This window comes from Sphaerodactylus townsendi, linkage group LG03, assembly GCF_021028975.2.
Source record: "Sphaerodactylus townsendi isolate TG3544 linkage group LG03, MPM_Stown_v2.3, whole genome shotgun sequence".
Lineage (NCBI taxonomy): Eukaryota > Metazoa > Chordata > Lepidosauria > Squamata > Sphaerodactylidae > Sphaerodactylus > Sphaerodactylus townsendi.
In genome coordinates this window covers 161,085,504-161,111,042 of record NC_059427.1, presented here as the reverse complement: position 1 = coordinate 161,111,042, position 25,539 = coordinate 161,085,504, and the positions used below count along the sequence as shown (strand labels likewise).

Genomic DNA, 25,539 nt, shown 5'->3' with positions numbered 1-25,539 from the left:
TGGCCAATTGGCTCTAGGCTGATCTTGCATTGAATCATAGAATCATAGAGTTGGAAGAGACCACAAGGGCCATCAAGTCCAACCCCCTGCAAAGCAGGAACACACAATCAAAGCACTTCTGACAGATGGCCATCCAGCCTCTCTTTAAAAGCCTCCAAAGAAGGAGACTCCACCACACTCCGAGGCAGTGAATTCCACTGTCGAACAGCCCTGACGGTCAGGAAGTCCTTCCTAATGTTTAGGTGGAACCTCTTTTCCTGCACCTTGAATCCACTACTCCATGTCCTAATCTCTGAGGCTTCAGAAAACAAGCTTGTTCCCTCTTTGACATGGCAGCTCTTCAAATATTTAAACATGGCTATCATGTCACCCCTTAACCTACACTTCTCCAGACTAAACATCCCCAGCTCCTTAAGTCTCTCTTCATAGGGCATGGACTCCAGACCCTTTGCCATTTTGGTTGCCTTCCTCTGGACCTGCTCCAGCCGGTCAATATCCCTCCCGAACTGTGGTGCCCAGAACTGTGCACAATATTCCAGGTGAGGTCTAACCATGCAGAATAGAGAGGTACAATTACATCCCTCGATTTTGACACTATACTCCTATTGATACAACCCAGAATTGCATTGGCTTTCTTGGCTGTCACATTACACTGCTGCCTCATGTTCAGTTTGGGGTCTAGTAAGACTCCCAGATCCCTTTCGCATGTAGTGTTGTCAAGCCAGTTGTCACCCATCCTGTATCTGTGCATTTCATTTTTTTTCTGCCTAAGTGTAGTATCTTACATTTATCTCTGTTGAAACTCATTTTGTTTGTTTTGGCCAAGCTGTCTAATCTGTCTAGGTCATTTGGAAATCTGACTCTGTCCTCATGGGGTTTAGCTACCCCTTGTAATTTGGTGTCGTCTGCAAATTTTATTAGCATGCCCTCTATTCCATTATCCAAGTTGTTGATAAAAATATTGAATAGCATTGGGCCCAGGACAGAATTGAGCAGGGGGTTGGACTAAATAGCCTGTAGGTCCCCTTCCAATTCCATAATTTTATGAAAACTCACATCTCTCCATGATGTCTTGGTCTGGAAAGGGCCAGGGATGGGTTGGCCCTAAAGGCAGCCTTCTCTCTCTTCTCTGAAGATGCAGCAGTTGGATGACCTAGAGATCTGGAAGGTTCCACAGAAATCCCTGTCAGAAGAGCCTATCGAAGATGTGGATGAGATGAATCCCTCCCCAGATGGCGCTGATAAGGTAGGGTCAGGGGGCATGTTGGCCAATTCCATAATTTTATGAAAACTCACATCTCTCCATGATGTCTTGGTCTGGAAAGGGCCAGGGATGGGTTGGCCCTAAAGGCAGCCTTCTCTCTCTTCTCTGAAGATGCAGCAGTTGGATGACCTAGAGATCTGGAAGGTTCCACAGAAATCCCTGTCAGAAGAGCCTATCGAAGATGTGGATGAGATGAATCCCTCCCCAGATGGTGCTGATAAGGTAGGGTCAGGGGGCGTGTTGGCTGTCTACTGCCACTGGTTTTGAATGCAAATACAGAATCATGTATCTGGCACAAAATTTAGTGTTTTGAGCATTTCTGAAAGGCAATGTTTCCTTATAGCCATGCAGAAGATTTGGAAAAGCATAGTCAATCAGATCTTTCAAGTGAAATTTTCTTTCCTTTAATTCTTCTTTGTTGATATCTTTTTTTTACTGCCCTGAATAAAACTGGACAAATTGTTCTTGGATTTCGTTTTCTACCATGGTTGTTTTATCATTTTTTTAAAAAATTATCAATTGACCTCTTTCTATTTGCTTTTGTAAACAGTATGCCAAAAATCTGCCAAAAAATTGTTTGCATGTTCAAAAAAATTCTGCTTTAAAAATGCAAGGGTTCTTTTTTGCATTTTCTCTGTTTCAAATAAGTCTAATTGGGTCTTTAAGAGCTTAATCTTTTTTTTTATTCTGCACCTTTTTATGTTTTTCCTCCGAATCTTTTATCTGCTCCATGATATTTTCTGTCTTTTGATGTTTGTCTTTTTTCTGTTTGGATGCTAGGGCAATTAATTTACCTCTCATATATGCTTTGCTCGTGTCCCAAACTGTTTTAGTTGTCATACTGTCAGTTTTATTGATTTTAAAGAATTTTTCTGAATGCTTGGTATTGTTTGACCACTTCTTTCTGTAACATCAAATTATCATCCATTCTCCATCATCTTTGTCCGTTTCTGCTTGTTCTCAGTAAGAGTTCAAGTGGGTTGCAAAAGTTTGTGGTAGGATATCTTATCTTTTGAATGCGTGTGGTAAATGTCTTTGTCATCCAGCACGTAACAATTCTTGAATACGTTTTATGTTGATTGGAAAAAATATGTATAGTCTCTCGTTTTGGGATTATTGTTTCATCATGGATCAATGAGGTTCAGTATATTCATATACTGAAGCAATTCTTGGGTATTCTGACTTTTTTTTAGCTTTTTTTGATCTGTCCGTGTTTGGGACAAATACAGCATTCATATCTCCAATTGGCATTCATTCATCCTCTAGGAAATCTAAAATAACTTAAAAACATTTTTTTTTAAAGTTCTCTTGAATTATTTGGTGCATTTACGTTTATTAAAACACATGCTTTCTCATCTGGTAAATTAAGTTTTAACAAAATTAATATTCCATCTGTGGCTTTAAATTCTTTAATATAGGTGACAATGCCCCTTTTCTTAGTATTTGTTGAAGCTATATATGCATTGCCTAATTTCTTACTATTTAATAAATGTTCATGTTGAACTTTAATATGGGTTTCTTGAATACTGATGTCTGCCTTTTGCTTATATAAAGGATTATGTATTTTAGTTGTTTTTGAAAGAGAATTCAGACCATTGATATTAACTGAAAAAATCTTCATAGTCAATTATTTAGAAGAAGAACTGGTTGAGAAACAGGAAGCAAAGGGTGGGTGTAAATGGGAAGTTCTCACAATGGAGAGATTTAGGGAGTAGTGTCCCCCAAGGATCTGTTTTGGGACCAGTGCTCTTTAACCTATTCATAAATGACCTGGAAGTAGGGGTAGGTAGCGTGGCGGCCAAGTTTGCGGATGATGCCAAATTAGGTAGGGTGGTGAGAACCGCAAAGGATTGCGAAGATCTCCAAGCGGACCTTTATAAATTAGGTGAGTGGGCTAAGAAATGGCGAATGCAGTTCAATGTATCAAAATGTAAAGTGATGTACATAGGGGCAAAAAATCCAAACTTCACATACATGCTACAGGGGTCAGTGATATCAGTCACAGACCAGGAAAGGGATTTGGGCGTCTTAGTTGATAGTTCCATGGGAATGTCAACTCAGTGCATGGCAGCTGTGAAAAAGGCAAACTCTATACTGGGGATCATTAGGAAAGAAATTGATAATAAAACTGCAAGGATTGTCATGTAAAGCTGTGGTGCGACCGCACTTGGAGTACTGTGTTCAGTTCTGGTCACCACATCTCAAAAAGGATATCGAAGAGATAGAAAAAGTGCAGAGAAGGGCAACGAGGATGATTGGAGGATTGGAGCACCTTCCTTATGAGGAGAGGCTGCAGCGTTTGGGACTCTTTAGTTTGGAGAGAAGACGTCTGAGGGGGGATATGATTGAAGTCTATAAAATTATGCATGGGATTGAAAATGTTAACAGAGATAAATTTTTCTCTCTTTCTCACAATACTAGAACCAGGGGGCATCCATTGAAAATGCTGGGGGAAAGAATAAGGACTAATAAAAGAAAACATTTTTTTCACGCAACGTGTGATTGGTGTTTGGAATATGCTGCCACAGGAGGTGGTGATGGCCACTAACCTGGATAGTTTTAAAAGGGGCTTGGACAGATTTATGGAGGAGAAGTCGATCTATGGCTACCAATCTTGATCCTCTTTGATCTGGGATTGCAAATGTCTTAGCAGACCAGGTGCTCGGGAGCAGCAGCAGCAGAATGCCATTGCTTTCACATCCTGCATGTGAGCTCCCAAATGTATCTGGTGGCCACTGCGAGTAGCAGAGTGCTAGACTAGATGGACTCTGGTCTGATCCAGCAGGCTAGTTCTTATGTTCTTAACTGCTGCTTTACTAAGTTTGTCTTCTTCTTTTTGGGCTAGTTGATTCTTTTTGGAATCAGATCTGTGGTCTTTGAATGGATCTTTATCTGTGAGTTGTATTTCCAAATGTCTAGCTTGTTTTACTGTTTTGATGTTTTCCTGGTACACAAGAGCACTTCCAGTCCAAATGGAATTTTCCAATAGTATTGGATTTCTTTTTTCAGTAGAACTTGTATTAAGATATTGAATTATTTTCTTCAAAAGTGTGCCTGGTACATCTTTGAAGATTGATATCTCAGTCTTTTCCCACAACAAGTGGTTGAGGTTGTTGTCTTTTAAGAATAGAATCTCTATTTTCCTGTATGCAGATTTCACTATTGTACCTCTTGGTACTTTATTTCTTGCTGCAAACCTCAAGTTGAATCTATAAATTTGTACAATGTGGAGGAAATCATCTCCAACTGGAAGATAATCTTTCAAATTCCCATGAAATTCAGCTTCAGGGCCTTTTTTGACAGTTGTCTCTGGTTCACCTCTAAATCGCAGCACGTTAACTCTTCCTTGAACATCTCTTCAATTCTTTCCTCAGCTTCCACCAATATTTTATCTTCAATATCCCATTGACAATCAAACTCTCATTGTGTTTGTTTTATTTTCACTACATAGCCACTTAGCAGTGGCATAGTGGCTAAGAGCAGGTGCACTCTGATCTGGAGGAACCAGGTTTGATTCCCAGCTCAAGATAATATATCCCCAAGGGGGATATAAATCCAAACTCTTCTTCTTCTTCTACATCTTGTGTATTCTCTTGGATGTCTCCTTTAACAGTGGATAGACCTGAAACAATCTCCTGTCTGATGCTCAGTAGTTCCCTGGCCACCTCTTGCTTGATAAGAAGTTCTGATTGTTTAAACTCTTGTCTTAAGTTTTTAATTTTCTGTTTCATACTATGTTCTGTATGATTGATTTGACCAGAAATTGTTTGAAGTTGTTTGACCATCTCTGCAGAGTTTGTGGCCATTTCTTGAGCCACTACTCAAAACTGTATCTGAAGGAACATTTTTATGCTTGGTTTTCATAGGGGACATAACGTGATATCAACGAGATTTATATTTTAAAACAATACATATTATCTGTTTCTTCAACAATGTTCTATAATCAATAGTATAACATTAATCTTGGAATTTGAAACAATGCAATTACTATATTAAATATACAATGCAAATACTCTATGTATGATTATCTCAACTAGATTTGTTAAGTATATAACATTATCTAGAATGTTAAATCAACAATGGACAATTCAGTTTAATTTCTTAAAAGTGTATATTAAGAACTAGCGGGGCCCGGCCACGCGTTGCTGTGGCAATTGTCCTTCTCATCACAGTCCGCAACCCACACAGATGTCCATGCAGGTCCAATGATCTGCAGCATAGCCTTTTGGGAGCAGCAGTGGCATAGTGGCTAAGAGCAGGTGCACTCTGATCTGGAGGAACTGGGTTTGATTCCCAGCTCTGCAGCTTGAGTTGTGGAGGCTTATCTGGGGAATTCAGATTAGCCTGTGCACTCACACACACACCAGCTGGGTGACCTTGGGATAGTCACAGATTTTCGGAGCTCTCTCAGCCCCAACCACCTCACAGGGTGTTTGTTGTGAGGGAGCAAGGGCAAGGAGGTTGTAAGCCCCTTTGAGTCTCCTACATGAGAGAAAGGGGGGATATAAATCCAAACTACTCCTCCTCCTTTTCCTCCTCCTCTTCCTATTCTTCTTCTTCTTTTGGGGTGGTCAAATGGAATCCCTCTTTCCCTTTTCAATTCACATTACTATATGGTGCTGTCTTGGTTTTTAGTATAAGGTAACCCTTTCCATTCCACAATGGAACTGTCCAGAGTGCGAATCCCCCTGTCCATGAGGCTGGTTGACACGCACAGTCCTGGCTTGGGTAAGGCAGAACTGGGGCAAGGAGGCTATCCCAGTCAGGCAGCAGAGGCAGGGTGGTGAGGCGCTCAGATCGAGGCCATCTCCCTGGGTTTTTAAAGGGCCACGTGCAAAAGAAGCAGAGGCAGTAGTGTTGGTTCGCCCCCACCCCGCAGATTTTCTTAGAAGAAAAAGCAAACTCCAGCTTGTTTTTAGTAAAAGAGAGCTGTGGCGAATATGGGTGAGGAAGTGGGTAAGTGGTGGTTGGATGTGAGGGAGGGCAGAGTGATGTGTGTGAGGATGAGCTGGATGTGGATGAGAGTATGAGTGTTGTGTGATAGCAGTGGGTGAGGCACAGAGAGTGAAATTTACCTCCGTGTGAGGGAGGGGACCCCACCTGACGTCTCACACGGCAAAGTGTGTATGTGTTTCACTTCTACTCATATTACCTACCAGTATTACCTATTTACTGTTTTCACTGCTAATCTCTGCCCATCTGCACGAACATCCTAAGCCCTCATCCCAAGCCCTCAGGCCACAGACAGACAGGCTGCACGAACATTCTAAGGGTGACAGTTAAACACAGCCAGTTTAACGGCCTGGTGCGCCAGGAAAAAGACGTTTTACCCGGCTCATGTATGGACTTTTGGCGCTTTGAAGGTTTGATTACCTGCCCGCAACAGGGAGGGACGTCATGTGAAAATTTGGAGGCGATCCGTCCAGCCGTTTCGGCGTTAGGGAGTCACCAACAAATGGATGGTTAGCTTTTTATATATATAGATGTTAAAAAATATTAATAATGAAAGGATAACAACACTGGGATAGAGTAAATACGAACACTAGGTAAAGACAATGGGGAAAATACAAGGAAGGAGATAAAGTTGTTAAATCAACAGGCGGTGTGTTAGTGTATTTATCCTGATGAAGTACAATAAACAAACCAAGCTTAGCATAATTTTAGTATGTTAGAGGGGGCTGAAAAGTCCAACTGTTCAAAATTGTATCAAAATTGTCAAAAAGATGAAAAACATCTAAAAAGGAACAAAAAAAAGAGAAAAGCCAAAAATTATTCTTGATCTCAGATGGCACAAGCGGTACACTCAGCAATTCAAAGTCATTTGTCTTCCAGTAGAGTTGAAAAATCTCAAATGTCAGCTACTATTCCAGCACATCCACAAGACACATGATGGCAACAATGTATGAAAATAAGTAAGGCAATTTCTAAGGATCTTGGAAGTTTGTGTTAGAAAACAAACTTTAAGATAAAGTCTGATTGTGGTTCCCACAGGACTCTGGCCCCAAAAGAATTGATCTTGTTAAAATGGTATGAAGCGAAATAGTCATAAGTAACGTTTAATTCAGCTTCACCCACAGTAAACTCCAGCTTTTTCTAGGGTACCCATTAAAACTGGTAAATGCTTATAAAGCTTCTATCGTGGCCAGAGCAGAAAGTTCACATGTATCTCGTCAGTAGAATAGTTGTAATTGACTTGGTTATTGCCCGTTTGTTGCCTGTTGGTTGTTAAACCTTTTGAGTAAAGCAGTCTTATAATCCATTTAATGAGCTGGGATACTTTCTTTGCACTCCACACAATGTAAATCCAGTCCTGCAGAAGAGAGAAAGAAAAATTCTTATCCTTCCTTACTTTAAAAAAAGAGGTTTTATATTCCTTCAGCATATTTTAAAAAATTATACTGCAGATCCCATGAAAAAAGAGAAAAACACAGAAAGCTCAAAAATAAAATAAAAGAATACACCCAAAGAAAGTAAAAGTAAAAACTGCCAAAAGGCAGAGAAGAACGAAGAAAAACAACAACAACGTTGGAAATGCTGTTTCTAAAAGCCAAACAGCCAGTGTGCACATTACCAGTCCTGGATTGAATCAGAACTAGTGGGTCAGAAAAGGACCCAATCTACTTCACTTGTTGAATTGAAGGTCTGCAGGGCCCAGGGAGAGGCTGGGGCCAGATCCTGTCTGCCCAAGGGCGCACAATTGACCGGCAATTCCCCCTTTCGGTAATGTGTGGCAGAGAGCAACTGAAGTCTCAATCTGTTAAAAACGCCATTTTGCCGGAGGTCCCAAGTCGTCCTCCTTTTTGTGAAGTGTTGATTTAGCCTGAGAACTGTTTTGAAATGTAATTTGACATGGCCAAGTTTGTGTAAAAGATGCACAGACTTGACGAACTGCATGCAATGAAGGATGTGAAGGCCCTCCAGATTTCTCACACTCGGAGAGCTTCACATACTGACCGTTGTCCCGCTGTTTGGTCAGTACTGACCGCACTAGGTGTACCTGCTGCTCCAGAGTTCCAGTATAAACCAACCCATCATCCAGATACGACTTCTTTATACAGAGGCTCAGGTAATCAAGGACCCCCAGAGCGCCACTCAGCTCAAAGGGCATAACGTAATATTCAAACTTCCTGAATTGCATGTTGAAACTAGCCTTCCACTGGGGTGCTGTGTGGTTTCCGGGCGCAAAGGGGGTGCCCCCATCCTCCATTGTTTCCAATGGGAGCTAATAGAAGATGGGGGCTACACATTTGAGGGTCCATAACTTTGGACCCCCTGAACCAAACTTCACCACACCTGGGATGTATTATCAGGAGAGCATCTTATTGATACTACCCAGGTTTTGTGAAGTTTGGTCCAGGGGGTCCAAATCTATGGACTCCCAAAAGAGGTGCCCCCATCCCCCATTGTTTTCAATGGGAGCTAATAGAAGATGAAGGCTACATCTTTGAGGGTCCATAACTTTGGACATCTTGAACCAAACTTCACCAAACCTGGGATGTACTATCAGGAGAGTCTCTTATTGATACCACCCAGGTTTTGTGAAGTTTGGTCCAGGGAGTCCAAAGCTATGGACTCCCAAAGGGGGTGCTCCCATCCCCCTTTTTTCCAATGGGAGGTAATAGGAGATGAGGCTACACCTTTGAGGGTCCATAACTTTGGACCCCCTGAACCAAACTTCATCAATCTGGGTGGTATCATTAGGAGAGACTCCTAAAGATACCCTGAAAGTTTGGTGCTTCTAGCTTAACCATTGCACCCTTGACAGCAGGCACCCCCCAAATTTCCCCAGATTCTCCTTTTAAATCCACCCCCTTCAGCATGGATTTAAAGGGAGAATCTGAGGTCCTTAGTTTAGAAGAAGAAGAGTTTGGATTTATATCCCCCCTTTCTCTCCTGTAGAAGATTCAGAGGGGCTTACAATCTCCTTGCCCTTGCTCCCTCACAACAAACACCCTGTGAGGTGGGTGGGGCTGAGAGAGCTCCAAAAAGCTGTGACTAGCCCAAGGTCACCCAGCTGGCGTGTGTGGGAGTGCACAGGCTAATCTGAATTCCCCAGATAAGCCTCCACAGCTCAAGTGGCAGAGCAGGGAATCAAACCCGGTTCCTCCAGATTAGAATGCACCTGCTCTTAACCACTACGCCACATTGAAAGTGATGCTGTTTCAGGGTGGGGGATAATCCACCCCAAAACAGCATCACTTTCAATGTTGTTTAACTGGGGTCCCCAGATTCTCCCTTTAAGGTGGATTTAAAAGGAGAATTTGGGCTCTCTAGTTTAAACACCATTGATGCTGTTTGGGGGTGGATTCCAGCATCACAGCGGCTGCCCCGGGGGTGGGGGTGGGGCGCAAAAATCAAATTTTGCACCAGGCTCCATTTTCTCTCTATGCCTCCGCCCAGAGGGGAGGGGCAGGGGAAGGGAGGGCAGGGGAGTCTGCCATCCCCGACCTCGGAGAGCTGCTTTTATAAGTGCTAGGCGGGGCTTGGGGAGGCGTGGCCATGCCCTAGGGGTGGGTGGGGGTGTGGCCCCACCCCTGAACTCCCCCATAAAAAATCTATACCCACGTCCCTGGCTGAGAGAGCTCCGAAAAGCTGTGACTAGCCCACAGTCACCCAGCTGGCGGGTGTGGGAGTGCACAGGCTAACCTGAATTCCCCAGATAAGCTTCCACAACTCAAGCGGCAGAGCTGGGAATCAAACCCGGTTCCTCCAGATCAGAGGATCTTAGCCACTATGCCACTGCTGCTCCCACACACAGCATGTAGTGGTTAAGGGCAGGTGCACTCTAATCTGGAGAACCGGGTTTGATTCCCTGCTCTGCCATTTGAGCTGTGGAGGCTTATCTGGTGAACTAGTTTAGCCCGTGCACTCCCAACACACGCCAGCTGGGTAACCTGGGGCCAGTCACAGTTCTTCTGAGCTCCCTCAGCCCTACCTACCTCCCAGGGTAGGGAAAGGGAAATAAGTTTGTAAGCCCCTTTGAGTCTCCTTACAGGAGACAAAGCGGGGGAATATAAATCCAAACTCTTCTCCTTCTTCCTCAAACACACTTTGCAGGTCACGGTACTCCCTGGGTATGCTGTCAGCCTCCTTTGGTTAGCTCTGCCACCAGTGGTGCTGGGGTTGAAGTCAGATCTTTCCCCACCCACCAAAGTATTCCAACAACGAGTTTCACACAGAGGGGAAGCAAAAGCTATTGTTCCCTGGCTCCGTTTATTTATTTATTTATTTTATTATTTACATTTATAGACCGCCCAATCCCCAAGGGGCTCTGGGCGGTGCACAACACTATCTATACAATATATAACAGGGGTCACAATAGTAACCATATATACTAAAATCTATTAAAAACCATTAAACCATGTAAACAGCGATCAAAAACAATAACAATAATAACAATAATAATGGCATCCCGTAACCCAATTCCTTTAAAACCACCCCAAAAAGAAGGGAGCAACCGAAATCCCCCCCAAAATTAACAATAAATATTCAAAAACAAATTATAAAAAACAGGGAGCAAGAGAGCCATGGAGCAAAGCAAAGAAGGGGGGGGGGCGGACCTCAGCGACTGGACACTCCAAAGGCCCGGCGGAACAACTCAGTCTTACAGGTCCTGCGGAATTCACCAAGGTCCCACAGGGCCCGGACAGCTGGACATTTAATGTCTGGATTCTGTCTGGCCAACCACGTCAGCCCCAAACCCGGAGCGGACTTTGCCACCGGAACCACAAGGAATTGTGGGAGCCTCTCGCTGCTATGACAGGTTCAATCAGTTGCAGAGCAGGAGACTTTGCCACTGCCTGCCCATCCGTCTGTTCAAAGGGGATCAGGTGTCTTGAACAGGAGCAGCAGTGGCATAGTGGCTAAGAGCAGTGGCTAAGAGCAGGTGCACTCTGACGGTCCCCTCAAGCTGCCCAGTTCAAGTTGGGACCTTTTATTGGTGCTTCGAGCGCCTCACAGCATGCATCTGCCCCCAGCATCTCCCGCCAAATGGACCCGATCCATTCGAGAGTACAGATCATTTTGGATCAGGGCCCACTGCAACACTTCCCCAACCAGTCCATCTTTAAATACCTTCACAAGCATCATCTTGGGCCACGCCTGCCCTCACCTGGCCAGATGTCTGCACTCCGCAGCATACCCCGCCATTGGCCGGACAGTTGTTTCAGGCGCTGCAACTGCGTGTGAGCGTTCTCTCCCCGCATAGGGTCTTCAGATTGGTATCACAGGGCCAACATGAGCTGGTCCAAGTTCCACAGTTCAGGAGAGCAGCAATGGCGTAGGAGGTTAAGAGCTCGTGTATCTAATCTGGAGGAACCGGGTTTGATTCCCAGGTCTGCCGCCTGAGTTGTGAAGGCTTATCTGGGGAATTCAGATTAGCCTGTACACTCCCCCCCCCACCCCCCCCCCCCCCCACCCCCCCCCCCCCCCACCCCCCCCCCCGTCCCCGCGCCCCTCACCCCCTCACCCCCCCCCCCCCCCACCGCCCCCCCACCCCACCCCCCCCCCCCCCCACCTCCCCCCCCCCCCACCCCCCCCCCCCCCCCCCCCCCCCCCCCCCCACCCCCCCCCCCCCCCACCCCCCCCCCCCCCCACCCCCCCCCCCCCCCACCCCCCCCCCCCCCCACCCCCCCCCCCCCCCACCCCCCCCCCCCCCCACCCCCCCCCCCCCCCACCCCCCCCCCCCCCCACCCCCCCCCCCCCCCACCCCCCCCCCCCCCCACCCCCCCCCCCCCCCACCCCCCCCCCCCCCCACCCCCCCCCCCCCCCACCCCCCCCCCCCCCCACCCCCCCCCCCCCCCACCCCCCCCCCCCCCCACCCCCCCCCCCCCCCACCCCCCCCCCCCCCCACCCCCCCCCCCCCCCACCCCCCCCCCCCCCCACCCCCCCCCCCCCCCACCCCCCCCCCCCCCCACCCCCCCCCCCCCCCACCCCCCCCCCCCCCCACCCCCCCCCCCCCCCACCCCCCCCCCCCCCCACCCCCCCCCCCCCCCACCCCCCCCCCCCCCCACCCCCCCCCCCCCCCACCCCCCCCCCCCCCCACCCCCCCCCCCCCCCACCCCCCCCCCCCCCCACCCCCCCCCCCCCCCACCCCCCCCCCCCCCCACCCCCCCCCCCCCCCACCCCCCCCCCCCCCCACCCCCCCCCCCCCCCACCCCCCCCCCCCCCCACCCCCCCCCCCCCCCACCCCCCCCCCCCCCCACCCCCCCCCCCCCCCACCCCCCCCCCCCCCCACCCCCCCCCCCCCCCACCCCCCCCCCCCCCCACCCCCCCCCCCCCCCACCCCCCCCCCCCCCCACCCCCCCCCCCCCCCACCCCCCCCCCCCCCCACCCCCCCCCCCCCCCACCCCCCCCCCCCCCCACCCCCCCCCCCCCCCACCCCCCCCCCCCCCCACCCCCCCCCCCCCCCACCCCCCCCCCCCCCCACCCCCCCCCCCCCCCACCCCCCCCCCCCCCCACCCCCCCCCCCCCCCACCCCCCCCCCCCCCCACCCCCCCCCCCCCCCACCCCCCCCCCCCCCCACCCCCCCCCCCCCCCACCCCCCCCCCCCCCCACCCCCCCCCCCCCCCACCCCCCCCCCCCCCCACCCCCCCCCCCCCCCACCCCCCCCCCCCCCCACCCCCCCCCCCCCCCACCCCCCCCCCCCCCCACCCCCCCCCCCCCCCACCCCCCCCCCCCCCCACCCCCCCCCCCCCCCACCCCCCCCCCCCCCCACCCCCCCCCCCCCCCACCCCCCCCCCCCCCCACCCCCCCCCCCCCCCACCCCCCCCCCCCCCCACCCCCCCCCCCCCCCACCCCCCCCCCCCCCCACCCCCCCCCCCCCCCACCCCCCCCCCCCCCCACCCCCCCCCCCCCCCACCCCCCCCCCCCCCCACCCCCCCCCCCCCCCACCCCCCCCCCCCCCCACCCCCCCCCCCCCCCACCCCCCCCCCCCCCCACCCCCCCCCCCCCCCACCCCCCCCCCCCCCCACCCCCCCCCCCCCCCACCCCCCCCCCCCCCCACCCCCCCCCCCCCCCACCCCCCCCCCCCCCCACCCCCCCCCCCCCCCACCCCCCCCCCCCCCCACCCCCCCCCCCCCCCACCCCCCCCCCCCCCCACCCCCCCCCCCCCCCACCCCCCCCCCCCCCCACCCCCCCCCCCCCCCACCCCCCCCCCCCCCCACCCCCCCCCCCCCCCACCCCCCCCCCCCCCCACCCCCCCCCCCCCCCACCCCCCCCCCCCCCCACCCCCCCCCCCCCCCACCCCCCCCCCCCCCCACCCCCCCCCCCCCCCACCCCCCCCCCCCCCCACCCCCCCCCCCCCCCACCCCCCCCCCCCCCCACCCCCCCCCCCCCCCACCCCCCCCCCCCCCCACCCCCCCCCCCCCCCACCCCCCCCCCCCCCCACCCCCCCCCCCCCCCACCCCCCCCCCCCCCCACCCCCCCCCCCCCCCACCCCCCCCCCCCCCCACCCCCCCCCCCCCCCACCCCCCCCCCCCCCCACCCCCCCCCCCCCCCACCCCCCCCCCCCCCCACCCCCCCCCCCCCCCACCCCCCCCCCCCCCCACCCCCCCCCCCCCCCACCCCCCCCCCCCCCCACCCCCCCCCCCCCCCACCCCCCCCCCCCCCCACCCCCCCCCCCCCCCACCCCCCCCCCCCCCCACCCCCCCCCCCCCCCACCCCCCCCCCCCCCCACCCCCCCCCCCCCCCACCCCCCCCCCCCCCCACCCCCCCCCCCCCCCACCCCCCCCCCCCCCCACCCCCCCCCCCCCCCACCCCCCCCCCCCCCCACCCCCCCCCCCCCCCACCCCCCCCCCCCCCCACCCCCCCCCCCCCCCACCCCCCCCCCCCCCCACCCCCCCCCCCCCCCACCCCCCCCCCCCCCCACCCCCCCCCCCCCCCACCCCCCCCCCCCCCCACCCCCCCCCCCCCCCACCCCCCCCCCCCCCCACCCCCCCCCCCCCCCACCCCCCCCCCCCCCCACCCCCCCCCCCCCCCACCCCCCCCCCCCCCCACCCCCCCCCCCCCCCACCCCCCCCCCCCCCCACCCCCCCCCCCCCCCACCCCCCCCCCCCCCCACCCCCCCCCCCCCCCACCCCCCCCCCCCCCCACCCCCCCCCCCCCCCACCCCCCCCCCCCCCCACCCCCCCCCCCCCCCACCCCCCCCCCCCCCCACCCCCCCCCCCCCCCACCCCCCCCCCCCCCCACCCCCCCCCCCCCCCACCCCCCCCCCCCCCCACCCCCCCCCCCCCCCACCCCCCCCCCCCCCCACCCCCCCCCCCCCCCACCCCCCCCCCCCCCCACCCCCCCCCCCCCCCACCCCCCCCCCCCCCCACCCCCCCCCCCCCCCACCCCCCCCCCCCCCCACCCCCCCCCCCCCCCACCCCCCCCCCCCCCCACCCCCCCCCCCCCCCACCCCCCCCCCCCCCCACCCCCCCCCCCCCCCACCCCCCCCCCCCCCCACCCCCCCCCCCCCCCACCCCCCCCCCCCCCCACCCCCCCCCCCCCCCACCCCCCCCCCCCCCCACCCCCCCCCCCCCCCACCCCCCCCCCCCCCCACCCCCCCCCCCCCCCACCCCCCCCCCCCCCCACCCCCCCCCCCCCCCACCCCCCCCCCCCCCCACCCCCCCCCCCCCCCACCCCCCCCCCCCCCCACCCCCCCCCCCCCCCACCCCCCCCCCCCCCCACCCCCCCCCCCCCCCACCCCCCCCCCCCCCCACCCCCCCCCCCCCCCACCCCCCCCCCCCCCCACCCCCCCCCCCCCCCACCCCCCCCCCCCCCCACCCCCCCCCCCCCCCACCCCCCCCCCCCCCCACCCCCCCCCCCCCCCACCCCCCCCCCCCCCCACCCCCCCCCCCCCCCACCCCCCCCCCCCCCCACCCCCCCCCCCCCCCACCCCCCCCCCCCCCCACCCCCCCCCCCCCCCACCCCCCCCCCCCCCCACCCCCCCCCCCCCCCACCCCCCCCCCCCCCCACCCCCCCCCCCCCCCACCCCCCCCCCCCCCCACCCCCCCCCCCCCCCACCCCCCCCCCCCCCCACCCCCCCCCCCCCCCACCCCCCCCCCCCCCCACCCCCCCCCCCCCCCACCCCCCCCCCCCCCCACCCCCCCCCCCCCCCACCCCCCCCCCCCCCCACCCCCCCCCCCCCCCACCCCCCCCCCCCCCCACCCCCCCCCCCCCCCACCCCCCCCCCCCCCCACCCCCCCCCCCCCCCACCCCCCCCCCCCCCCACCCCCCCCCCCCCCCACCCCCCCCCCCCCCCACCCCCCCCCCCCCCCACCCCCCCCCCCCCCCACCCCCCCCCCCCCCCACCCCCCCCCCCCCCCACCCCCCCCCCCCCCCACCCCCCCCCCCCCCCACCCCCCCCCCCCCCCACCCCCCCCCCCCCCCACCCCCCCCCCCCCCCACCCCCCCCCCCCCCCACCCCCCCCCCCCCCCACCCCCCCCCCCCCCCACCCCCCCCCCCCCCCACCCCCCCCCCCCCCCACCCCCCCCCCCCCCCACCCCCCCCCCCCCCCACCCCCCCCCCCCCCCACCCCCCCCCCCCCCCACCCCCCCCCCCCCCCACCCCCCCCCCCCCCCACCCCCCCCCCCCCCCACCCCCCCCCCCCCCCACCCCCCCCCCCCCCCACCCCCCCCCCCCCCCACCCCCCCCCCCCCCCACCCCCCCCCCCCCCCACCCCCCCCCCCCCCCACCCCCCCCCCCCCCCACCCCCCCCCCCCCCCACCCCCCCCCCCCCCCACCCCCCCCCCCCCCCACCCCCCCCCCCCCCCACCCCCCCCCCCCCCCACCCCCCCCCCCCCCCACCCCCCCCCCCCCCCACCCCCCCCCCCCCCCACCCCCCCCCCCCCCCACCCCCCCCCCCCCCCACCCCCCCCCCCCCCCACCCCCCCCCCCCCCCACCCCCCCCCCCCCCCACCCCCCCCCCCCCCCACCCCCCCCCCCCCCCACCCCCCCCCCCCCCCACCCCCCCCCCCCCCCACCCCCCCCCCCCCCCACCCCCCCCCCCCCCCACCCCCCCCCCCCCCCACCCCCCCCCCCCCCCACCCCCCCCCCCCCCCACCCCCCCCCCCCCCCACCCCCCCCCCCCCCCACCCCCCCCCCCCCCCACCCCCCCCCCCCCCCACCCCCCCCCCCCCCCACCCCCCCCCCCCCCCACCCCCCCCCCCCCCCACCCCCCCCCCCCCCCACCCCCCCCTCCCCCAACCCCCCCCCCCCCACACCCCCCCCCCCCCCCACCCCCCCGCCCCCCCTCGCCCCCCCCCCCACACCCCCCCCCCCCCCCACACCCACCCCCCCATCCCACCCCCCCCCCCCCCCCCCCCGCCCCCCCCCCCCCCCCCCTGCCCCCCCCCCCCCCCCCCCCCCCCCCCCCCCAAACCCCCCCCCCCCCACCCCCCCCCCCCAGTGGCTGGCATCTTCAGATCCTCTGAAGATGCCAGCCACAGATGCAGGCGAAACGTCAGGAGAGAATGCTGCTAGAACACGGCCATACAGCCCGGAAACCACACAGCACCCAGTGATTCCGGCCGTGAAAGCCTTCGACAATACAATACATAGAAATTTTGCTACAGCCTCCAGCATCACATTGTTCTCGTTATTAAGTAGAAATACAGCTTTTTGTGCGTCGCTTGCCTCAACTTGGTCTACCAACAAGGGGGCCAGCTACTTGTCTCTAATAGACGCATACAAGGCCACACATTGTAACACCACTTTCCTCCATGTCTTTCCACTTTATTCCACTTGTTTTTATTGCTGCCCAACTAACATACAAAAGCAACCAGGGTTTCCTCTCCACGGGTGATGTGCAACCTGCCCCAAAGAAATCAGTGGTGTAGGAGGGGGAAATGGCGCTCGGGGCAACACCTGCTTTGGGCACCCAACCCTGCACCCCACTTACCTTAGCCGGCGAGAGTCTGCTGCTGCCCGACCCTCGGCCCGACCCCACCAGGCTACTCCTTCAGCCGGCACAGGCTCTGCCGGCCGAAGGAGCAGCCTGGCAGCACAGGATTGAGGGGAGGGGCGTAGGAGCGATTCTCCGCCCCCCTATGTAACCAGCTGGTGCGCGCCCCGGGGACATGTGACCCCACATGTCCCCGTGAGCGCTCCGCCTCTGCTAGGAATGCATTTATACTTACGTGTATGTGTTTGTAATTTCCTCCCATAAGTTCTGGTCCTGCTTTCTAGAGAAGAAGTCTTCACTCTCCTGTGAGATGTTTAGCTTGGGATTTTTACCTGCCTTCTCCTGGGGAATGAAATATGCCCCAGGGAGGAGGACAGAAGCAAGCCTTTTTGCGGCTTGCCTTTTACGGTACCAGGCATAGACAGACTCCCCATCCTCCATCTATCTTCCATTAAGATGCCCTCCCTGACTCCTTGGTTCTGCCTTGTCAGGGTGTGAGCTGTGCAAGGAGAGGCAGCCCCCTCTGCACTAAAATATGCATCTGTTCTGAGCACATTTTGTACAGTAGCTGGCTAATAAATGAGCTAGATAAGGTAACTTGACCCCCACTGCCTCATGTACTTTTTGCAGGCAGAGGTGCGGCCAAATCCCTCATTGAGTTGGCTCCAGCTTCACCCCACTGGACTAGAATAGCGTTTCTCCCCACTCACCTTTATTGATCTGTAGTGTTGGTGAAGTGTTGTGATGGCTTGATAGCTTAGCGTACATTCATTTTTTTCCCCCATTGCTGATTTAAACAGCCAGTCCATAATCCTATTTTTCCTGTTTCCTCTCTGTCAGAGGGTGAAGGTGTAACTGGCAAAATGCTAGCCTTATTTCCCATCTCTCATAATTAATTAATTAATTAGTTAGCTAGTTAGTTAGTTAGTTAGTTAGTTAATTAATTAATTAATTGGATTTTTATGCCGCCCCAACCCCAAGGGGCTCTGGGCGGTGTACAACTTTAAAAACACAGTTAAAATAAAATAGGTAAAACAATTAAAGCAGCAATAATAGTAGAAGGGTGCCCAAAGCAGGTGTTGCCCCATTTTGTTTTTATAAAATCCTCCCCAGGAGGGAGAGACGGCGCGTCCCATTAGCTGGAGAGAGGCCCAGATGTCAGGAGCCAACGGGGGGGGGGGGGCACTTTCAGCGGCTGGTCCCTCCAAAGGCCCGGCGGAACAACTCCGTCTTACAGGCCCTGCGGAACTCACTAAGATCCCGCAGGGCCCGGACAGCTGGCGGAAGAGTGTTCCACCAGGCCGGGGCCAGAGCCGTAAAGGCCCTGGCCCCTGTGGAGGCCAGCCGCATCATTGAGGGGCCAGGGACATATGGCGCCGAGCAGAGAGGCCGTGCAGGGACATATGGGGTGATGCAGTCTCGAAGGTACAAGGGTCCCAGGCTGCGTAAGGCCTTAAAGGTCAACACCAGCACCTTGAAGATGATTCGGAACTCTACCGGGAGCCAATGCAGCTGGCGTAGCACAGGCTGGATATGATCCCAAATGGCGCTGCCTGTAAGCAAGCGCGCTGCTGCATGTTGGACCAGTTTTAGACTCCGGATCAAACGCAAGGGAAGGCCTATAACAGGAAACAAGAAGGCCAGAGGGCAATTGGCCTATTGAAATGATCCAGGAGCAAGCCAGGAGCTAGGGTGGCCAGCACTGGGTTAGAAACTTCCTGTAGGTTTTGGAGATCGAGGCTGCGGAGGGTGGAGTTTGGGGAAGGGAAGGACCTGAGCAAGGTGTAATGCCATCTGCTCTACCCTCCAAAACTGCCATTTATTCCAGGGAAAGGGATATTGTTACCCAAATTAGTGTGGTCTGTTCCCAGTGTGAGGGCCAAGGAGGAAGGTCATCTGCCCAATGGAGAGATGCAGGAGGGAGGCGAGTGTTCAGTTAGCAGTTTTGGTGGCAACAGCATGTGGGAAGGAGACCGAGAGGGGCTGTGGTGGGTTTTGAGGGGGAGCCAGGACTTTTGGGGTTCTTGTGGTTTTAGCAAATAAGACGCCCAAAGGATTGACCTGTGGGGGTGGAAGGGGAAAGGCAGCACTTATGACTCTGAGGAGCGAGCCAGGTGGCCTAACTGGATGGTGGAGGCAGGCAAATTGACCGGGGGGGAGGGGCTCAGAACGGGCCCACATTTGGGAGGACCAAAGGCAAGGAGGACTTTCCAGTTCAGCAGATGAATTCTTGGCAGGTGGGTGCAAAAGGAAGGAGGAAGCAGGCCCAGTGGCAAGAGCCCTTGGCCCTCTGGGCTTGGTTTATCCCTGGCAATGGCTGGGCAACTCTGTCAATGTTTATAAAATCCTAGAGTTGGAAGAGACCCCAAGGGCCATCAAGTCCAACCCCCCTGCAATGCAGGAACACACGATCAGAGCACCGTCAAAAGCACTTCTCTCTTGGAGAGGCTGCCAGTGCCGAGGATAGGTCAGGGAGAAGAGCTGTAGGCAGGGGAGTAGATAAAGGTCAGTTGGAAAGAGAGGTTGGTAAGTGAAGGAAGGGGGCAGAGGCTGCCAGGGAGAAAAACGGAAGAGGTAGGTGTGAAGGAGGAGAGAAAGAAGAGAGAGAGACTGCGGGCAAAAAGGAAAAGCAAGTGGGAGAGACAAAATGGAGAAATGAGATCCACCCCCACCCCCCATGAGTCTTTGAGGGTCCCCAATCATACTCTGTTGTCTCTTGGGCCCCTTGGGCAAAATAATGCGTTTTCAAACCACTTTCACAACTGTTTGCAAGTGGATTTTGCCATTCCGCACAGCTTCAAAGAGCACTGAAAGCGGTTTGAAAGTGCATTATTCTGCATGTGCAGAATGAGCCTTGGTGTAGCTGTGTCCAGAGACATTCGGAGGCCTTCCTTCCAGTTTGCTCCCTTTTATTAATACCATTAATACCATTTATTTACAGCCTTAGACCAGCATTTTAAAAATTCAACATTACTTCAGCAGTAAAATTCCTATATACAATTCTGATATATGCTACTAAAAAATACAATTCAGTAAAATATACCAATACATAAAATATAGCAAAGCACTTCTAACGTTGCTTCCTTTTATTACTGAGGGAACTTAAATACGGAGAATGTATCGGAGGAACTGAGCAACTAAAATCATGTTCTAGAAGAGGAAGTCGCCATCTATGCCCACTTGGATTATTTGTTAGGTTAGGACTGATGTCTGTGTTAAATGATGGTATTATTATGCTGGTGTGTGTTGTCTATTGATATTCTTTGCCATGTGTGCTGTTATGATGATTGGTACCTTGTTGTTTATATTGTTACACTATATGCTAATGTGCTATGTTTATTGCTGTTTTCCATTTCGTGATAGTAGGCTTACAGTAGGGTGCTGTGTGGTTTCCGGGCTGTATGGCCGTGTTCTAGCAGCATTCTCTCCTGACGTTTCGCCTGAAGATGCCAGCCACAGATGCAGGCGAAACGTCAGGAGAGAATGCTGTTAAAACACGGCCATACAGCCTGGAAACCACACAGCACCCCAGTGATTCCGGCCGTGAAAGCCTTCGACAATACAGGCTTACAATATTTTTATAATGTGCAATGTTATGATTATTGCTAATTGCTGATTATATTATTTATGTTTTTTCTGATGTTCGCCATTCATAATGTTATGATGATTTGAGATTGTTGATTGACTATGCCTAACTGATGTTTATGGTATGACTGCTGTTATTGTTATTCTTGTTGTACACCGCCCTCAGCCTTTCAGGGGAGGGCAGTATATAAATTAAATATACAATACAATACCATTTTTTGTCTCCTAGATCCACCTGGCAATGAATGCAGCCCAGAAGAGGCAAAAGTCAAGGCAGTTCCCATGGCTACAGAGAAGGGGGGCCATTGGCTGCATCAAGGTAGTCCTGAGGCCGCTACTGCTGCAAACCCAGCCAGGCAGAGTGTGGATCCCAGCAAAGGCCCTGCCAGCCGCCTGAGAAAGCTAGCCATGGAGGAGATCGTCATCAGAGACCACCTAGGCCAAGAGGTGGGCTGCATGGATGCTGTTGGACAGAACCAGAGCTCCCTCGAGAAGGAAGAGGAGCTGGAGGGTCCCACCAACTTGGGGGACAGCTGTGATCACTGGAGTCAGGTTGACGGTGTCTCAGATGAAAAGGAAGCCATTGGAAATGGGCAGGTTGACGATGTCTCAGATGAAAAGGAAGCCATGGGAGAAGGTTCACTTGCCCGTGAGCTCGGCAGCCGCGATGGCCCGGAAGGGCAATCTCCCACTTCCCAGGATCCCTCTGGGGTTCTGCAGAATGAGAACCGTGGTCCCAAGGGGCAAGGAGATGAACTGCTGGAGATGGACGCTCTGGCCAAGGAAGCAGGTGGGGTGGACGTGGGGCCGAAGGCGTTGCCAGAACAGGGTGCCCAGGAGATGGAGCCCACCCTGGCCACAGGTGAGGCACCTATAGCAGAATCTGTTGAGCAGAGTCAGGGAAGTCAAATGAAGACGCCGGAGTGGCAGAAGTCAAGGGCCAGAGAGGGAGGACAGGGACACCAGAGACCAGGGTCTCAGCTGGAGAAACTCGCACCATCTCTTCCTCACCAGTTTCCTCCTAGGCAAGAAGTGAAGGATCTGTCCTCTCAGGGGGAAGCCTTTCTAGATCCAGTCTTGCCACCTTCAGCAACGCAGATGCTGGCAATGTCTCAGGATAAGATCCCTTCTCTACAAGGCACAAAGGAATCTCTTTTGGATCAGATCCCAGCCTCTTTTCAGGAAAACGAGGGTCCCCTCCTAAATCCAGAGCTGCCATTTTTATCAAACCGGAGTCCATTACCTCCTTTGAATCAGAATTCTTTTTTACCGGAAAGTAAAGGATCCATTTTAGATCAGACCCTGTCCTCCTTGCCAGAATGCCTTTCAGAACAAAACCTACCCTCTCTGCAAGATCCTGTTTCCTCTTCTCTAGAAACAAAACCATCCCCATTACAGGGCAAGATCCCTCCTTTGTCGGATGTGAAACACTCCGTGATGGACCAAGTTCCATCATCTCTGCATGAAGCTAATGAGACATTTTCATTCTGGAGCCAAACGTGCACCAGAACACAAATCACATCTCTGCTAGACCGGCCCGTTTCACCTCTGCCAGAAATGGAACCATTCGTGCTAGAACATATTTCTTCCTCCGGGCATGAAATGGAGAAAACAATCACTCCACAGGGACAAGGACTTTTCAGGCATGAGGTGGATGGATCCCTTCCAGAGTCATTCCCTTCTTTAACCAACCATCTCTCTTCTTTGCCTGATCAAACTGTTCCCCTTCAGGAGGCTAAAATATCAGCTTTGGAAGAGACCTCAGTACCCCTGCAGGAGCCAATGCCAATGGCTCCAGAGGCCAAGGTCCTTCCTTTGCCAGAGGGTGATGTCTTTCTTCCAAGCCAGGTTCCACTCTCTGTGGGTGACCCATGTGAGAGTCCAATAGTTCTCCTGGACTGCGCCCTACCAGCTCTGCAGGACACGGAGTCAACCTCTCCAGTGAGCAAGAACCCTGCGTCTTCCTTGCAAGAGGTCGATGGAGCTCTTCCAGGTGAGATTCAGGCACCCCTGCCAAGCCACACCTCACCTAATCTCCCTGAAGATGAGGGATCCTCTCCGGATCAGGTTCCACCAACTTCGGAAGACCAAACGACGACCTCTCAGCTGGGACAGGCTCCATCTTTTCAGGAAGCCGCAACATCTCTTCCAGAAGGACAGAACTCCTCTGATCCTCCTGAAGAAAAGTTTAATGTGGCAGAACCAACCCCACCCCCTAACAAAGCCCAGACTCCCGTGCTATCGGACGCGTCCATCTGTCCCCATGCTCTGCCCTTGTCCAGCCGAGAGTCCCTCCAGCCACTCCTGGACACGACCGAAGCGCTGGAAACGCTGGATGCAAAAGGAAGCGGCGCCAGCGTGGCCTCGGCAGGAGCAGGAGAGGTCACAGACGTCCTGGAAAGCCTCCGCGCCGAGCAGCAACCTCTGCTGCAAGAAGACAAGGTGCCGGGAGCCCCCTTGGACATTTCTGTTGGAGAGCCGCAGCCCAAGGCTGGGATTTTGAAGCCCCCGGGGGCCACAAGCCAGCAAGCTCCAAACAACATCAGCCACCCCTCTGCCAACACTGCCTACTCCCCACAGCTCCAGGCTGCTCCGCCCCGCCAAGGGCAAGACCAAGAGCCCGAGAGGGGCAAGCACAAGTCCTGCCAGTGCTGCACGCTCATGTGAGACCCTGGTGGAGATGCCCTCCTCAAGGACAGTTTTCTTTCCGGTCCCAAATGGGCCACATCCCAGCCTACCTGTAGTCCAGTGCAGGCATCCCCCAGCCCCTTTACTTCCTTGGCGGGACACAATGCTGGCTATTGGCAAAGGGGCCAGGAGGGTATGCTGTGTCACTCACTAATGGAGGACGCGCATTTCAAGAGTGGCCTGGCCGCTCCGCTTTTGTGCTGCAGCTGCCCTCCTTGAAATGAAGGAGGAGGAGAGACACGAGCATCCCTTCTTCTGCTTGGGAGGTTCCTCTGCGTCCATTTACAGACCTGCATCCACACCGACACACTGGCATTTGGACAGAAATGGTACCTTAGCGAGCACCCGCCTCAGAATACCTGGCACGTGGGCCTGGTGTGCACTGGAACAGAGGACCACCCTTCCTTTCATGAGCATGCAGTTCACCCTCCTTTGGCATGCATGTGCCCTGTGCATTCAGAATACACACATCCATGCACCAGTGTTACTTATTTCCCTACGCCAGAGGTGTCAAACTCGCAGCCCTCCAGATGTTCATGAACTACAATTCCCATCAGTCCCTCCCAACATGAGCATTAGGTATACTGGCAAGGGCTGATGGGAATTGGAGTTCATGAACATCTGGAGGGCCGCGAGTTTGACACCTGTGCCCTACGCAGATGCAAACATCCAATCACGCTGGCAGCGCATCCATGTGCATTTAGAGTAAGCCCATTCCAGTACAAAAAGGCATGCTCTCATGTGCTTGTACATAGCATCCAGAGGCCTGACCATTGAGACACATATATGCATGTAGACCTCTGACATTGCAGCTTTCTGCATGCTCCTGAATCCGTCCGCCATCTTGGCTTTTCTGACCAAATCAGTCTGGACACGGCCCATGGACCGGGCAAGAGCGTCTCCCCTTTCTCCAGACTTGTTTCCGTACTCTTATATTCCTTCTGGGCGACCTTGGGCAAGTCACAGTTCTCTCTGATCTCTCTCAGCCACACCTGTCTCACAAGGGGTCCGTTGTGGGGAGAGGAAGGGAAAGGAGCTTGTAAGCCACCTTGAGTCTCCTTACAGGAGAGAAAAGTGGTGGGGTATAAATCCAAACTCCTACTCCTACTCCTACTCCTCTTCCTCTTCTTCTTCTTCTTCTTCTTCTTCTTCTTCTTCTTCTTCTTCTTCTTCTTCTTCTTCTTCTTCTTCTTCTTCTTCTTCTTCTTCTTCTTCTTCTTCTTCTTCTTCCCTTTTTTGAGGAAACACGCAGAGGAGGAGTGCTCTTGTGGCAGGCGATCTGGACTGCAGCTCCGTGGATGAAAGAGGACTCTTTGTCAACAGAAGGTGCCCCACAGAGACCACCTTCCAGCAAAGACATCTTGTGGCACTGGCTTTCATGCTTTCTCCAGGAGATGGACGATGAGACCTTTCCAAACGATGACTCCCCTCCCTTTCTCTAGCAGCTGCTGGACCAGTGCTCTGCCCTGCCCCAAAGGCCTCCCAGAGGCAGCCCCCGACTCCCTCACAGGCCATGTATTCTATGCACTTTCTGTTCATTCTTTTTGTGTGACCTCTGCTAGCCAGTTTGAGCTGTTTTGAGTGTTGATTACTTAGTTCGGACAGATTCTTCATTAAATGCAAGTGGAATGACAAACAGGGCCTTTGACTGGGGCAGGAGGAGCCTCGCGGCCTGAGCTGGGGGTTCTTGGCGCAGGTGGCACAGGTGTTCTGCTTGCCAGCATGTGGTTGAAACGCCAGCCAATGGGGTGCAGCGGTTTCAGAGCAGGTGGGTTCTAATCTGGAGGACCGGGTCTGCTTCACCACTCCTCCAGGCTTATCTGGTGAACCAGATGTGTGTGTCCGCACTCCTACATTCCCGCTGGGTGACCTTGGGCCAGTCGCAGTTCTCTCAGGACTCTCTCAGCCCCACCTACCTCCCAAGGTGTCTGTTGTGGGGAGCGGAAGGGGAAAGAGTTTGTAAGCCCCTTTGGGTCTCCTTACAGGAGAGGAAGGCGGGTATAAAAACCAACTCACTGTGGAGCATGGGGCAGCGAGGTCTAGGAGGGGAGGACAGAAGCAACTGGGAGGCTCCGTGTTGGGACCTTTGCTTTTATAAGCTTGGGGGTGTGGCCCCGC

At 56.2% G+C, this 25,539-nt stretch overlaps 1 protein-coding gene across 1 annotated transcript; it reads left to right on the top strand.

Moving 5' to 3' along the window:
- Positions 1-20,323: 20,323 nt before the first annotated feature.
- On the top strand, positions 20,324-24,470 carry LOC125429967. The gene is made up of 2 exons (XM_048491602.1): positions 20,324-20,344; positions 20,963-24,470. The coding sequence occupies exon 2, from the start codon at positions 21,016-21,018 to the stop codon at positions 23,398-23,400; it is 2,385 nt and encodes a 794-aa protein (XP_048347559.1). The 5' UTR covers positions 20,324-20,344; positions 20,963-21,015; the 3' UTR covers positions 23,401-24,470.
- The last annotated feature ends 1,069 nt before the right edge of the window (positions 24,471-25,539 follow it).